The 16,739-nt window shown below is 43.5% G+C and overlaps 1 protein-coding gene across 3 annotated transcripts in view; it reads left to right on the top strand.

Annotated features, from left to right (window-relative positions):
* Positions 1 to 10,962, top strand: part of TAF1B (TATA-box binding protein associated factor, RNA polymerase I subunit B) — a 74,530-nt gene extending 63,568 nt beyond the window's left edge. For 2 of the 3 annotated variants that reach the window (XM_066234614.1, XM_066234616.1), the window contains 3 exons: positions 4,212 to 4,282; positions 4,770 to 4,992; positions 10,508 to 10,962. In XM_066234614.1, coding sequence (XP_066090711.1) covers positions 4,212 to 4,282; positions 4,770 to 4,992; positions 10,508 to 10,709 — 496 coding nt within the window. In that variant the 3' untranslated portion in view covers positions 10,710 to 10,962. The remainder of the gene's footprint in view (positions 1 to 4,211; positions 4,283 to 4,769; positions 4,993 to 10,507) is intronic. The other variant, XM_066234617.1, reaches the window with a different exon arrangement.
* Positions 10,963 to 16,739: the final 5,777 nt, after the last annotated feature.

The raw sequence follows: 16,739 nt of genomic DNA on the forward strand, positions 1-16,739 counted from the left end.
ATTCCACACCAATTAGAATGGCTGAAAAACAAAACCAACAAAAAACTGATGGTGCCAAACGTGGGATTGCAAAATGATACAGCCATTTTAGAAAGTTTGGCAATTTCTCATAAAGTTATATATATACTTTTTATTCTACTTAGTAGTTTTAAGTTCTAAATATTTACCCAAAAGAAGTGAAAAACAAGTTCACACAAAAACCTAATATACGAATGTTTATAGTGGCTTAATTCACAGTGGCCAAAAACAGGCAACAATCCAAACCCCCTCCAGCTGGTAAATGGAAAAATGAACTGTATATATGTACACTGGAATAAAAAGGAGCAGACTTCTGATATACCCAACAATACATGTGAATCTTAAATGCATTATGCTAAATGAAAGTCTCAAAGGGTTACATACTGTATGATTCATTTATCTGACAGTCTCGAAAAGGTTAAACTATAGGGATGGAAAATCAGGTCCGTGGTTGCTGAGATAAGACCTGGGGGTTTGGATGAGGTTGACTGTCAGAGGCGTGAGGGATTCGGGGAGCAATGGAGCCGCTCTCTGCATAAATCGCAGTGCTGGTTATGTGACGGTGTCTGTCTGTAGAGCTGGCAGACTTTGTAGTACACAGGACAAATTTGCTCTATGTAAGTTACACCTCAGTTTTTCACAGCGTACAGGACTTTGTGGCATCCTGTAGGAAACATTATGACTTTGTTGTGTGCTTCCGTTTTTTGTAGCTTTGTAGTTTGGGAAAGAGATAAGCAAAATAAAGTAAATTCTGAAGGAGACATATAAACCAGTGTTTTTCAACTGCCGGTCCGTGGATTGGTGTTGGACTGCAAAAGAGTTGGCAACGCTGATTATAGAATTCGATAACCTTCACACAACATCAGGGTGGCCAGCTCTGGCAGACCTGCATGAAATTTCTGGTGGACTAGCAGTGGAAAAACACAGATATAAACATTTCTGTGATTTTAAATTGCCTTTCACATTTTCTTGGCCTGTGACCCCAAAAAACTCATAATGCCTCCTTGACTGTCGCATCCCTGATACCTGTGTAGGCATTTATTATAAATGCTTAAGAACATCTATCTAGACTAGGTATTCACAGGGAATTTTTAGCAGTGAGTTTATCCAGATAGTGGAATTAGAACTGTTCAGGGAACTTCTTTTTGAGACTCTATTTGAGATTTTTTCTTTTTACCTTGAATGTGTTGTTACTTTTATTATTTAAGAAGACAAATAACAAGCCCTGGCCGGTTGGCTCAGCGGTAGAGCATCGGCCTGGCGTGCGGGGGACTGGGTTCAATTCCCGGCCAGGGCACATAGGAGAAGTGCCCATCTGCTTCTCCACCCCCCCCTCCTTCCCCTCTGTCTCTCTCTTCCCCTCCCGCAGCCAAGGCTCCATTGGAGCAAAGATGGCCCGGGCGCTGGGAGTGGCTCCTTGGCCTCTGCCCCAGGCACTAGAGTGGCTCTGGTTGCGGCAGAGCGAAGCCCGGGAGGGGCAGAGCATCGCCCCCTGGTGGGCAGAGCATCGCCCCTGGTGGGCGTGCCGGGTGGATCCCGGTCGGTGCATGCGGGAGTCTGTCTGACTGTCTCTCCCCGTTTCCAGCTTCAGAAAAATACAAAAAAAAAAAAGAAAAGAAAAAAAAAGAAGACAAATAACAAAAAAGATATCTGAAAAAATTACGAATTCATTTAGTAGGAGTAAATGACAAGTTCGCTGATTATGTTAAGTGTGGTACAGCCCGCTAAAATTTACTTTACACATCATTTTCGGGAAGACCATCAACTGTTAACAGTGATGACACCTCTACTGCTCCGTAATAATTAGAGAAGTTCCATTTCTGTCTTAATATTTTAAATTCCCATGAGAATTCAAAGTAAATAGCTAACATTTTTGTTTTATACCACATCAAGATTTTACTGATTTGATGAAGTCTTTTTGAAATCTTTGGAAAAAAATCTTAATTCTTAAATTGGTTAAAATGGCATTTGCTATTATAATATTACTAAAATGTTTCCTTTTTGTATGCATTTTCTTTCAGCATTAAAAAAGAATGGTGAAAAAGTACCCATAATTAAATACTATAAATTTGAAAAATAAAAATATATAAATTCCTGATTTTTTATTCCTTAGCAGTTTTTTGTTTTGTTTTTTTTTCATTTTTCTGAAGCTGGAAACAGGGAGAGACAGTCAGACAGACTCCCGCATGCGCCCGACCGGGATCCACCCGGCACGGCCACCATGGGGCGACGCTCTGCCCACCAGGGGGCGATGCTCTGCCCCTCCTGGGCGTCGCCATGTTGCGACCAGAGCCACTCTAGTGCCTGAGGCAGAGGCCACAGAGCCATCCCCAGCGCCCGGGCCATCTTTGCTCCAATGGAGCCTTGGCTGCGGGAGGGGAAGAGAGAGACAGAGAGGAAAGCGCGGCGGAGAGGTGGAGAAGCAAATGGGCGCTTCTCCTGTGTGCCCTGGCCGGGAATCGAACCCGGGTCCTCCACACGCTAGGCAGTTTTTTTTTTTAGAAAATCCAGATACTTCTTTTTTTTTCTTTTTTTTTTTTAATTTTTTATTTATTCATTTTTAGAGAGGAGAGGGGGGGAGAGAGAGAGAGAGAGAGAGAGACAGGAGAGACAGAGAGAGAGAAGGGGGGAGGAGCTGGAAGCATCAACTCCCATATGTGCCTTGACCAGGCAAGCCCAGGGTTTCGAACCGCGACCTCAACATTTCCAGGTCGACACTTTACCCACTGCGCCACCACAGGTCAGGCCAGATACTTCTTGAGTGTCTACTAGTCAGACACTTTGTCAAGCACTGGGCATTAATCACTTCTGACAATTGTATAGAAGTCAAAGAATTATTACATGCATTATCTTAGTTTTTCTTCACAACAACCCTGTAAAAGCAGACTGCTTTAGAGATGTTGAATTCTTCTGTTTGTTCTTTTATTCTTCCATTCATTCTTCAACAAATATATAAATAAATGAGTCCTTTCCACATGCCATTCACTGCCAATATTAGGGACGCAAAGAAGGGTGAGACAGTCTCCACCTTTGAGAACCTCCAGAATTTGTCACGAATGACTCACATGAGGTCACAGCACTGGGAAGTGGTAGAACCAGGCCCTCTGAGTCAGACCTCTTCCAATTACCCACGGCCTTACAAAATAAGATCATGGCCTGAGATCAAGAAGAAGAGAGTTCTTTTTATTTTAATGTTTATTGATTTGAGAGAGAGAGACAGGAACCTCAATCTGTTTCTGTGTGTGCCTTGACCAGGGATTGAACCAGCAACCTCTGTGTTTCGGGATCATGCCCTAACCAACTGAGCTATCTGGCCATGGCAGCAGTTCTTATGTTTTATGGTAAATTAGGAAAATCCTTCACTTTGGGAAACTCAAGAGTTGATGAAAATGGGACCAAAAAATGAACATTAAGTGTTCTTTGTTCCAGAGCAGCAGTCCACTTGGTGACATCCAGCAGGGGTCCTTAGACCTGGAGGCGGAGCCTGCCACTTCCCTTGAGCCTGACTCGAGGGTGGTCCCCCGATCTGGAAGAACCCCACGTGTCTGTCTTCACTCTGGAGGGAATGTTGTGTGTATTTTGTAGGTCAATGCGGGATATCCATTTCATAGTGAAACCTTCCTGGCGGGGATTCCCAAAGGGAAGGTGGCTAGTCCATGCAGGCACTGTTAGGACTGTGTCTGCTGGAATCCAGATCTTTCCTTCTTGTGCCCAACAGGGTCAGGACTGATTTCCAGGCATTAAATGATGGCAGGCTGGTACTTACTGTTTACTTTGTCAGCTTATCAGAAGCAGAGGAACCACTGACTCAATCCTCAACAAAAGGGCAGTTGGGCAAAGGCAAGGAGAAGCAGTTGTTTTTCAGGTGGCTTCTCCTTATGAGACAAGGCAGCAGGGGGGCTTCGTGGTGAGGGAACCCATTTGTGCATTCCTTGCATGAGTGACAGCTTCTTCAGGGTCCTGCGGCCCCTGGAGGCTCATGGGAGGCCCCGCCCTCCTGCTGGCCTGCTCTCTGCTCCCGTGCTGCGTGCTGACTGCTGAGGTGAGCACAGGCACGGATCCGTTGGTCACTCCACGCCAGCGCTCTTACACTGAACTTCAGGAATTTCAGATGTTGCTTCAGAGAAACTTCTCTGAACTGGGCGTAGGTCCGTCTTTTCGTCCTGCTCCAACAGTTTTCCTACCTTGTACAGGTATGTGTGGAAGAGCGAAAAGCCACTGTTCTACTCCTCCATTGACAAATCGGTGGTCTACAAAAGGAGAGGTGAGTTCCATCCTCTCACGAATGCCAGGTAGCAATGCAGTTGCAAAACAGCTACGTATCTTGACTTGAAAAGTGAATTCACAAGTAATTTTTTCTTCTTTAACAAGTGTTCCAATGCACATCCAAAGATACAACAGCCTCTGCAAGAGCTCTCTAGGACTCTATTTTAGGAACGAGCCCGTCCACCAGACTGCCGTGGTTCCCACCACAACTCCCAGTCCTATCTTCCTATGACTCTCCAAACTCTCGGTTTGGAGAATTGCCTTTAGGTTGTCTTACTCATTTTTTTAAAGTCGTAAAATGTATATAACCTAAAACTTAACCATTTTAGCCTTTTTTAAAGTAGTTCCCCCTAGACCCCTTGTCCAGTTTCAGTTAGCACTTGTCATAGTAAGAAACCAACATAGGGACCTTACTATCAAGTGAACTAAAGACTTTATAGGGATTTAACATTCATTTATATTTCAATCTTTTCCTCCATTTCCAGAAATGGTGGTGAATCTGCAAAAACAATTTAGTGCACTGGTTGATTCAGCACCAACTGTTGCAAAAAAAAGCCCGTCAAGTTTTCAGTTCAACTGGACTGAAGAAGACACAGACAGAACTTGTTTCCATGGACACAGTCTCCAGGGAATACTACAGAAGAAAGGCCAGTCAGTGATAACCAAGAACTTACTATATTGGCTTAGTACACAGAAATTCTGTAAAAGGTACGTGATACTTGTAGAAATCAAAGGACAAAAACCTGATAAAATCTCTAGTTTGCCCTGAAGTAGTATTCTTTTCTAATTAAAAAAAAAGTCACGACTGACCAGGCGGTGGCGCAGTGGATAGAGCGTTGGACTGGGATGCAGAGGACCCAGGTTTGAGACCCCGAGGTCGCCAGCTTGAGCGCGGGTTCATCTGGTTTGAGCAAACGTTCACCAGCTTGGACCCAATGTCGCTGGCTCAAGCAAGGGGTTACTCGGTCTGCTGAAGGCCCACGGTCAAGGCACATATGAGAAAGCAATCAGTGAACAACTAAGGTCTCGCAACGAAAAACTAATGATTGGTGCTTCTCATCTCTCCATTCCTGTCTGTCTGTCCCTGTCTCTCCCTCTCTCTGTCTCTGAAAAAAAAAAAAAAAGTCACATATGCCTGGCCTGTGGTGGCACAGTGGATAAAACATGGACCTGGAATGCTGAAGTCACTGGTTCAAAATCCTGGGCTTGCTTTGTCAAGGCACATGTGAGAAGCAATTAATGAACAATTACAGTGAAGCAACTATGAGTTGATACTTCTTGCTTCCTCCCCCTCTGTAAAATCAGTAAATAAAATCCTTTTTTTTTTTTTAAGGCACATAAAATTTAAGGGAATTGACTGTCATGAGAGCCAGATAGGCTGTTTGTTGGAAATAGAAGAATATGAACTTATAATTAAGAAAATAGGAATTATAGCCTGACCAGGATAGAGTATTGGACTGGGATGCTGAGGACCCAGGTTCGAGACCCCGAGGTCGCCAGCTTGAGCACGGGCTCATCTGGCTTGAGCAAAATAAAAAATGCTCACCAGCTTAGACCCAAGGTTGCTGGCTCAAGCAAGGGGTTACTTGGTCTGCTGAAGGCCCACGGTCAAGGCACATATGAGAAAGCAATCAATGAACAACTAAGGTGTCACAATGAAAAACTGATGATTGATACTTCTCATCTCTCTCCGTTCCTGTCTGTCCCTATCTATCCCTCTCTCTGACTCTCTCTCTCTGTCCCTGTAAAGAAAATAAATAAATAAATAAACTTTTAAAAAAAGAAAATAGGAATTATACATTAAGTCTTGTTTAAGAGTTTTAGGGATGGAGGACCTATCTTATTGTGATAATCATCCCACAATCTATTCATGCATCCAGTCATCATATTGTGCACTTAGAATTTATATGTCAATAATATCTCAAAATGTTTTAGATTATAAAGACTTTTTCTCATTGTGAAAAGTCTCTTTTTACTAATCTTGTTCCTATGTTGACATAGAACTTGTCTATATGGCAGTTTCCCACGGTGGTTAAGGGGATGTGCTAATGAATTTGGCTGTTTGTATCCCAGCTCCACTACTTGCTGCTTGTGGGCAAGATGTTTACCATATCTACAGCTCTGTTGCCCTGATTATAAAAGTAAGGTGTAATGCTGCCCGTTTCCTCCCCTCACCATCTCCAGTGGATCCCATCTCATTCAGAGGAGAGCCTACAGGCCCTGCTGTTCTCTGACTGCCTCAGCTACCCCTTCCTGTGCTCACTGCCCCTTGTACATAGGGTTCTTAACTGTTCCTTGAACTTACTGAGTACAGTCCCCACATGGGCCTTTGCACATGTCATGCCTCAGGCTGGAAGGCTTCTCCCCTGGATATCCACATGGGTTCAGTTCTTTTGGTTCCCCACGGAGGCCTTTCTTAACATTCTGTCTAAAATAGCACCAGCCCCCCCCAAGACCACCACCACCACTATCACCACCATCATCACCATCACCACTATCACCACCGCCATCACCATCACCACCACCACCACCACCATCACCATCACCACCATCATCGTCATCACCACCACCACCATCACCACCATCACCATCACCACCACCACCATCACCACCACCACCACCACCACCATCATCACCACCACCACCATCACCATCACCACCACCACCATCACCACCACCACCACCACCACCACCATCACCACCACCACCATCACCACCACCATCACCATCACTACCACTACCACCACCATCATCACCACCACCACCATCACCATCACCACCACTACCATATCACCACCACCATCATCATCACTACTACCATCACCATCAACATCACTACCACCGCCATCACCATCATCAACACCACCATCACCACCATTACCACCATCACCATCATCACCACCACAACCATCATCACCATCACTACCACCATTACCACAACTACCATCACAACTATCATCACCACCACCATCACCATCACCACCACCACCATCACCACCATCACCACCTCCACCACACATCTCATCATTCTCTGCCTGCCTTGCTCTGTAGCTGTCTCTTTCCTTATAGCCTGTGTCATTGTTGAATGTTACAGTATATGTGTCTGTTTGCATATTTGTCTTCCTCCCCACATGAACACGTCAGGTCCTTTAGCTGGGCCGCTGTCTTATTAATGAAACATCCCAGGGACTATATCAGGGCCTAGGTACTCACCAAGTTTTTGTTGAATGAATGAACGATGGAAGTTGTCCCAAGGGTTCTTATGAGAGTCAAAGGAGGTATTTATTTGGTGTCTGTCACATAGTAAATACTAAATAAATGATAACTATGATAATTCTGATTATTTTAATCAAAACTAATTTTCTATTTGAATTTCACTTCCTGAGTTGTTTATCACGATAATCAGATGAAGATGATAAAATTAAGTTACCTGTATTAAAATTAACTGCTCTAAACTTGCTCAGTGAGTGTAAGAGGGTTAAGGAGGGGCAGTGTCTTCATAGCAGCAGCCACAAAAGGCCAAATCACCACCCTGAGGTCAGCGCCACCCCTGAGGTGCTTGTGCCTTTGCAGTGGTCAGTGCCGTGGCTTTTCCAGAGTTTAAAATTTCATTGTAGTCCTGGACCGTGAGGAGCCCACGCAAGACTGGTAAGTCAGGCGGCTTTGTGCCACTGGTCTCTGCCTTGTCATGTCCCCTGCTGGGCCTGAGTTAGCAGAGCTCACTCTTGAGTGCGCTCCTCATGCTCCTCACAGTGCTTCTCCAAAGGCTGCAGGAATATTCAGATGCGGTTGCTTGGTTACGCTTTCTGCCTGTGGCAGAGCTGACGACCTGCGTGGATGAACTGCCCTTAATATTCCTCCCATTTACAGAAGTCCCCGTCTGTACAAAGGCCAGTGACTGAGAATTAGTTAGGTCCAGAGACCTTCCGGAGGCGCTGGCTAATAGGGCGTCTGTCCCTGACCTCCCAAAAGGGGCAGGTGCTTCCTCTGCCCTTCCTCAGGAGGAGGCACAGCCGGGTTTCAGGTTGTCTTCATGGGAAATGGAGGCGCTTGGGGTGTCCCAAAGAAGTGATTTGAATTGTTTAAGATTTATATTTAATTGTTAAAACTATAGTAAAAAATAATGCTCAAATGTCATATGCCATTTTGAGCATACTTGAGACCACCAAATAATAACTTCTGTCACTAGGTTCTATTTGTATGTGGTGCACACGTCAGCCCATTCCCTTTGCATGCATTTGAACTCCTATAGAGGGTCGCACTTCTCATACGAAGGGTTTACACTGCCCCGTCTTAAATATAGACCTCTGCTGCCTGACCAGTGGGTATGCAGTGGATAGAGCATCGACCTGGGACACTGAGGTCCTAGGTTTGAAACCCCAAGATTGCTGGTGTGAGTGCAGGCTCACTAGTTTGAGCCCAAGGTTGCTGGCTTGATTGTGGGATCCCCAATATGAACCCAAGGTCACACTGGCTTGAGCCCAAGGTTGCTGGCTTGAGCAAGGGGTCACTGACTTGGCTAGAGCCCCCGGTCAAAGCACATATGAGGAGCAATCAGTGAGTAACTAAAGTGATGCAACTATGATTTGATGCTTCTCATCCCTGTCCCTCTCTCTTGCTTCCTCTCTTTCTCAAAAAAAAAAAGAAATAAAAAATGAAAAGTCAAAAGAAGAGAGAATAGTAGAATGTGCCTGTCACTCAGCTTCAAACAAGGCTAGACTTGCTTCACTAATACCTCAGCTCAGTCACCCCCACCCAAACCTCAGACTATTTGGAAGCAAATTCCAAACATTGAAATATTTTTAAAGCAAGACCATAGCCCTGGCCAGTTAACACAGTCACTTAGAGCATTGTCCCAAAACACCAAGGTTCAATCTCAGGCAGGGTACATACAGGAAGAAACCAATGAACACACAACTAAATAGAATAACAAATAAATGCTTCCCTTTCTCTCCCTCCCTCTCTCTCTTCTTTCTGTCTCTCTAAAATCAGTTAGTAAATTTTTAAAAAGCAAAACTATAATACCATTAGACATAAAAAGTAACCTAAAATAATTTCTTAATATTAACAGCCTGACCATGCGGTGGCGCAGTGGATGGAGTGTCGGACCCAGGTTCGAGATCCCAAGGTTGCCAGCTTGAGCGCAGGCTCATCTGGTTCGAGCAAAAAGCTCATCAGCTTGGACCCAAGGTCGCTGGCTTGAGCAAGGGATTACTCAGTCTGCTGTAGCCCCACAGTCAAGGCACATATGAGAAAGCAATCAATGAACAAGGAAAGTGCCACAACGAGAAACTGATGATTGATGCTTCTCATCTCTCTCTGTTCCTGTCTGTCTGTCCCTATCTATCCCTCTCTCTGACTCTGTCTCTGTAAAAAAAAAAAAAAATTATCAAACACGTAGTCACTTTTTAGAGTTTCCTGATTGTCATCTGCTTTTTTAGATAAGTCAGAATCCAAATAAGGTCCACACAATTGTAAGTAGCTGAGATATCCTTTAAGTGGTTTAGTTTGTAAATTCCTCCTTTATCTCTTTTTTTCCCCTTGCAATTTACTTATTGAGTAATCTAGGTCATGTGTTCTGTACGATTTCCCGTATCATATAATTGTTATCTCTGTCCCAAGAGCCATTTACCATGTTCCTTTGTCCCCTGATTGCCTATACTTTGGTATAGTCAGAGTTAGTGAGAGATTGGCAGTTAGAATTAGAGATTTGGTGATAGGGATTTGGTTAGATTCAGGTACTATTGCTTTAAAATAAGTGAAATTGCTTTGCAAACTCTTATTCCTATAATACATACACTGAAAGCTGCAGAATTAAGTCTGGTGTCTTATTTTGGGTGGCAGTTCTAGCTTGTTTCTTTTCTTTTGTTTGTTTTAAAAAATAGGTCCAGAATCTCTCCCTGTGTGCTTTTGTTTGCCTTGCTCATGGTACAAAGTAAGGGCCCACCTAGAGTGGCAGACTCTCTGGGCCAGGAGTTGTGACACCTGGCTCCAGGACCACCTATGTATCCCTTGTGTGGTGGCCAGGGGCAGTGCTAAAGTTTTCTCCTTTGTAAAATTAAGGAGTTTTACCAAAGTTTTCTAAGTTTCCTTTCAGTCCAGATTACTGTTTTAAGTCTAACATATATTTGTTCATTTCCATTTGGGAGATGTTCAAGGGATAGATGCATGCATTTCTAGATGGCCATTTAAAGATAACATCTCCCTTTTTCTTCCTTTCTAGCTATTGTAAACATGTGACGACCTATGAAGAATCCAATTTTTCCCTGAGTTATCAGTTTATACTAAAACTCTTCTCCTTCCTGCTAAGAATAAAGACCTATTCCCTCCATGAAGAAGTGAGCTTAATTGAAAAGAGACTTTTTAAAAAAAGATACAGTGAAGGGAAAAAGAAATCTTCAGGATCCAAGAAAGTGAAAAAATGAGAAAAATAAAATAGAAACTTTCTGTGGAAGATATTTTAATAATGAATTTAATGTTGAATTGTAATAGAATAGTCCAGAGAATCATGGGAAATAGAATTCTTTGCCTCGTATATCCATACATAGACATGCAAACATATATCACATATATGTATCCATTGTGTTTATACAATGTATATTGGAAAACAAGGGAGCTTTGAATTTATTTTGTTTAATTATAAATATTCTTTGAGAAAATTAAAACAATAGTGTTATATAAATGGTATCCAGAAATGTGTGTTTATTGTATTTTAGAGATAAATTTGTTTTTTAAACCAGATCATTCCTTACTCTTTATCCCCCAAAGTAAATCCCATATGGGTCAAAGATCAAAACATCATAAAGTCTTACGAATATTAGAAGAAAACAAATATGAATTCTTTGATGAGCTTGGAACAGAGAAGGACTTTCTAAGCATCCTTGAAAACCAGAAGCCAAAAGGAAAAGATTGATAATGTGACTGAAGTCAAAGGCAAATGAGAAACTGGAGAAAGATATTTGTATCCCTACGAATAATTCTTACAATTCAATAGTAATAAATATAACAATTAAAAGTGACCAAAAGATTTGAACAGACACTTCACCGAAGAAAACATACAGAAAACAAGTAAGCACACGAAAGGCGCTTGATTATTGTTAATGATTAGGAAAATGCAAGTTAAAACCAGGAGAGACTGCCACACACCCACCAGAATGACTGACGTTCTAGAAGACCAACCCTAGAGTTAGCAAGGGTTTAAAGCACCTGGCACTCCCACTGCTAGTGGGAATATTAAACACCTCTTTAGAAAACAGTTTGATGGTTTCTCAAAAGTGAATAGTGCACCTACCATATGTCCCAGTCACTGCACTTGTGGGTGTCTAGCCAAGAAAAATAACAGCACATTTCCACACCATGACTTATACACAGATATTCAGAGCAACTTTGTCTGAAACAGCCCAAAAAGTAAAACTACCCAAACAGCCATTAGCAGGTAATGGAGGTGGTATATCCATGCTGTGGAATACTACTTAGCTGTGAAGAGGAAGAAACGATTGAAACAAGCAACACCTCCTCTGCTCAGGAGAGGAATTTGGCGGAGTACACAAGAACTGCAGCCCCCAGATTTGTTCTTGTCTTATGGACAGACCTAATAATACTTTTATTCTTATAACATCTGCATGATGTGGTTATTCTCATTTTACAGATGGGGTGCCTGAGACCCACGGGGGTTGAGTAGCTTGCCCAAAATCACACAACTAATCTGGAATGAACTATTGCACTACGCTGTCTCTCAAGAGACTTGAGCAGTATTTGCTCTCAAGAAACTTACAATATTAACAGAGTCAAAATTCATTTCACCACACACGACCTATAAAAATAATGCCACTTGACTTTATTATCTGTAACTTTTCCCAAGCCTTTATCCTGCTGGGAGGAATGCTCCTTGAACCTTCAGTCCTACCAATTAAAGATATCAGTCTCTTTGGGGCTGAAACAGTCACTTTGGGGTAAATATTTAGCCAAGTGAAAGTTCAAATCCTTATCAGGGCTGATTTTCCCTTCTTTGTCTCCCCCAGATGGCCTCTGGGTTCAAGGGTGAGATGGCCAAAGAGCCCCCACCTACATGTGTCCCCTGGGTCCCTGCCAGGCTCAGAGGTAGATGGGCCCTGGAGCTGGCCGACAGGGGCTCCTCAAGCCCCTATCTCTTCCTAAATGCTTGCCTCAGCTACTTCCACAAAGGTCCACCGTCATGAAATAAGGCAGCAGTAGGCTAAGAGCCATGACATGTACAAGTGGGGTTCAGTGGGGGGCGTGGAAGAGGAAGAGGTGGACACCCCAGGCAGGACCATGGCTCAGAGGAGCTGGCTTCCCAGGAAGGTATCCTGTGGAGGGCCAGGGATCAAATGTTTAATCTCCTTTCATGGGTGCTAATACATTATTTTACCACTAGAGTGACTTGTGATATTTATTGATTTGGGTGGAATCTTTTTTTTTTTTTTTCTTTTTTTTTTTTTTAAGTATAGCTTTTTATTTTCTTATTTTTAATTTTTATTTATTTATTCATTTTAGAGAGGAGAGGGGGGGAGAGAGAGAGAGAGAGAGAGAGGAGAGACAGAGAGAGAGAAGGGGGGAGGAGCTGGAAGCATCAACTCCCATATGTGCCTTGACCAGGCAAGCCCAGGGTTTCGAACCCGCAACCTCAGCATTTCCAGGTCGACGCTTTATCCACTGCGCCACCACAGGTCAGGCTGGGTGGAATCTTTTATGAACAAATTACATTTTTTGTTAAATAATTCCATACCACTACAGTGAAATATAATTTTACCATTTAGGCAACCATCTTAGAGGGAAATAAAATCAAGTACAATTTTACGGGGTCTCAGATCCAGTAACTATGGTGATAGTGTGAAACCAGAGACTGCTGGGGGCTGAAAATAGAATGCAGCAGATACTTAAGGGGAAAAAAGGAGTCTTTAAATTGTCTTATGTCCCTGGCTGGATAGCTCAGTTATTAGCATCATCCTGAGGCGCAATTGCGGGTTCAATTCCCAGTCAGGGCATATACAGGAGCACCTCATTGTTCCTGTCTCTCTTTTTCTGTCCCTTCCTCTCGCTGAAATCAATAAATGAGTTTTTAAAAATTGTCTTATAGGCCTGGCCGGTTGACTCAGTGATAGAGCATCTGCCTGGTGTGTGGATGTCTGGGGTTCAATTCCAGGTCAGGGCACACAGGAGATGGCGACTATCTGCCTTTCCACCCTCCCTTTTCCCCTTCTCTCTCTCTCTCCCTTTCCCCTCCCACAACCATAGCTTGATTGGTTCAAGCACATTGGCCCAGGGCTCTGAGAATGGCTCTGTAGAGCATCTGCCACAGGCACTAAAAATAGCTTGGTTGCAAGCATGGCCCCAGATGGGTAGAGCATCAGCCTCAGATGGGGTTTGCTGGGTGGATTCTAGTCAGGGCACATGCGGGAATCTGTCTCTTTATCTCCCTTCCTCTCACTTGGGGGAAAAAATTGTTTTATGTCTCTCAGTGATTAGTCCAACCTCAAAGCCATGCACATATAGCATGTGTGTGCAAAAATTGAGTTAAATGCTGTGGTTTTAGTGGTCTTAGTATCAAATTTGAATCATCCAAACACAGGTGTGAAACACATTTATTATCTTATCTTGAACATTTTATGTGTTTTCTCATGTAACCTAGCTAGAGAAATCTATCTACAACTATAGCAAAGAAAGGTTTGGTCACCATAGGTTAAAACAAAAGCTGTTACGTGTTTTATATTAAAAACGCATCCATGAACATGCACTGAGTCTTTTCCCACGAGAATCCAAAACATTGGCCCAAATACTTCATTAATCTACAGGGATATCTGATATATTTTGAACATAGTTTTGTTGATTGTATTTTTTTTCTTCCTCTTAATCCTTTAAAAAAATGCAGATTTCTTTAGGCAGCTTGAGGTTCTGTGTTAGACTTAAAAGCAAAGGGAGTGTCATCTACCTGCCAGTTTTGGCTCCTTTCCAACATCAGGTCAATCAACATTATTACGGGATGTAATGATGGTTAACAGGGCCATGAGCCATGGATGCCTTATCTCACTGGAGGGGGTGGCAGACCTGTCATTGCCACACAGACGTGGAGCCTTTTAACGCCCAAAGAAAGGAGGAGAGCCCAGAGCTGGGGGCGTGTCTATAGTTCTTTGTTATTTATTTAGGTTTTTTTTTTCTTCCATTGGCACAAAGCCACCTAGAAAAAAAAGTCAGTATGAATCCAACCCTATAGGTATTTACACAAAATGATATATTGCTTAGAAAATGAGAAGGAACATTTTTTCTGAGTCTCAAGGAAAACCTTGAATAGAATTTCCAAAGTGCGGCAGCCATAAGAGTTTTGTGAAATAGGCCATGTGGCAGGTAGTAAAAAGGGTGTATTTTTATCCTGAGTAGTTAGGTGCTGGCTTTTTTTTATTTGAAATGCCTCTGCATTCTTGAAAGCTGAGTAAATTCTACCCAATCTTAAGTCTCTTACAAAAAAAAAAAATGTTTTCAAGAAGCTTTTAGTTTATGGTTCCCGCGTTTTGCATCCGTGTGAAGTACTTAAGCATAAAAGTGATTTCAGTGCCAGACTTGCCTGACAATACACTATGACTTGAGAAGAGCTCACAAAAGAGGTTCTTTTATTGACTTTATAAATTAAGAACCTGGCATTTCAGCTCCTTTGGCCGTTTGCCCTTCTGCAACGATTATTTCCTTCTGGAACAATTGGTGCATGTTTTGTAGATATTTGCGTTGACCTGGGTGACTCACCAATACTCCCAAAAGCATTTTTAAGTTAAAATAGCGCTTAAATATCATGACCTTTGGTCACCATTGTCCACATTATTTCAGATGAAGAGATTGTTACCTGCAGTAAAAAAGGTGGTCTCTGAATTTTAGAACTCCCAAGGAGAAAAGTAGGAAAAATGTGTTCTTGACCATGTTAGAGGTTAAGAAAATATTATAAAATGTGTTTGCTTACTTTTTTTTTAACCTTTCTGTCCTTAGAAATTCACAGCAGAGGAAAAGTCTCCCTGGAAAAGTCTCCTCTACTTGGGACCCCTTGTCCCCTAGGTAGCACCCTTCCTAGGACCTGGGGTAGAGAACTTGGGTCCCCCCCCCATTGGGTTGCTGTCAGTCCTGCCAAAACACAATTTGCACATGTCCATCCCTCTCCACTCCTCACTATCTACCCACAGAGTTTCTCTAGGGACCTGCATCAGACACTCCAGGATCGATGCTCCTTAGCAACGTGGCAGGGGCTCCCCTGCCCGCCTTTCCTCACCAAGGCTTGAGGACCAGGGCCTGTCCTTCACCGTAGGACACCCCGCACTCCCACCCCCAGGCACGGAGGGTGGGGCTTCCCACCTTCTCCCTGCAGCCTTTCAACTCCTCCGCACATCCTGCTTGCACATTTCACATAGGGCACCCATGCCCTGTCCTGTTTTCCTAACTCTCTGGAAGTCTTTGAGACAGGGGGCCGCTCCTCAGGGCTCTGTATAGAACCCTACATCCAAAAGATGTTCCGTAGATGCCCTTGATGTTAGCTAGGGTGATAACAAGGGAAAAAGCACCAAAAGCTTCCTACTTTCTGATCGGTTACTGCAGGGCAATGGTCGCTACTTAATGAACGACCTCAGGTGTCTGCTTTCCAAATTGGATCAACTTGGAGTACTTTTGAAAGAGATGGGGGGAAATGGGCATGACTTTTGCCCGTAGTATACCCCACCACCTCCCCAAATATCTGCCTGCCCCTGTGATGCGGCTCTGTGTGATTTCACAAATAAGGACACTGACTGAGATGTCCTGGTCCCAGGCCAGCTAGCCAACATCTATGGTTTCCCCTGGTTGACAGCCTCTCAAAGACCTTAACTCCTGGCGATGTCAGTTTGGAACATAGGAACCCCAGTGCTCCTATGAAGAAGAAAACATTAGCATTTATGACTGGAGTCTATCCCCACCCCACCCCCCAAACCTCCGCACCAAACCTGTTTGTCCTCTCTGCACCCTGTCTCTTGTTGCTGCTCTGTCTCCTAATCACCCACACTATAAATCGCCAGGCCTTCCCTATCTGTCACTCCCGACATCTCAGCCGTCACTCAGGCTGACAGTTCCACCACTGGGTCCCTCTCTGGCGGGTCTCCAGTCCCTGTAGATACAGTCACTGCTCTGCTCAGGCCCTCGTCATCTCCTTCCTGGTGGATTTCAAGAGGTTTCTCCTGTCCAAGCCTGTGTCATTCCTTGGCCAGGCACTGTCTAAAAATAGAGCTAATCACGCTATAAGGCTCAATATCCTTCTGTGGCTCCCAGCTGCTTACAGCCAATAGCTTGGCCTGGGGGGTTCCTTAGAGTGTGGTTTCTACACTTTTCTTCCTTTTTATTTTTAATTGAATTTATTGAGGTGACACTGGTTAACAAAATTATACAGGTGCGCCTGACCAGGTGGTGGCGCAGTGGATAGAGCGTTGGAC

The sequence above is a fragment of the Saccopteryx bilineata genome, chromosome 6 (genome assembly GCF_036850765.1).
Source record: "Saccopteryx bilineata isolate mSacBil1 chromosome 6, mSacBil1_pri_phased_curated, whole genome shotgun sequence".
NCBI lineage: Eukaryota > Metazoa > Chordata > Mammalia > Chiroptera > Emballonuridae > Saccopteryx > Saccopteryx bilineata.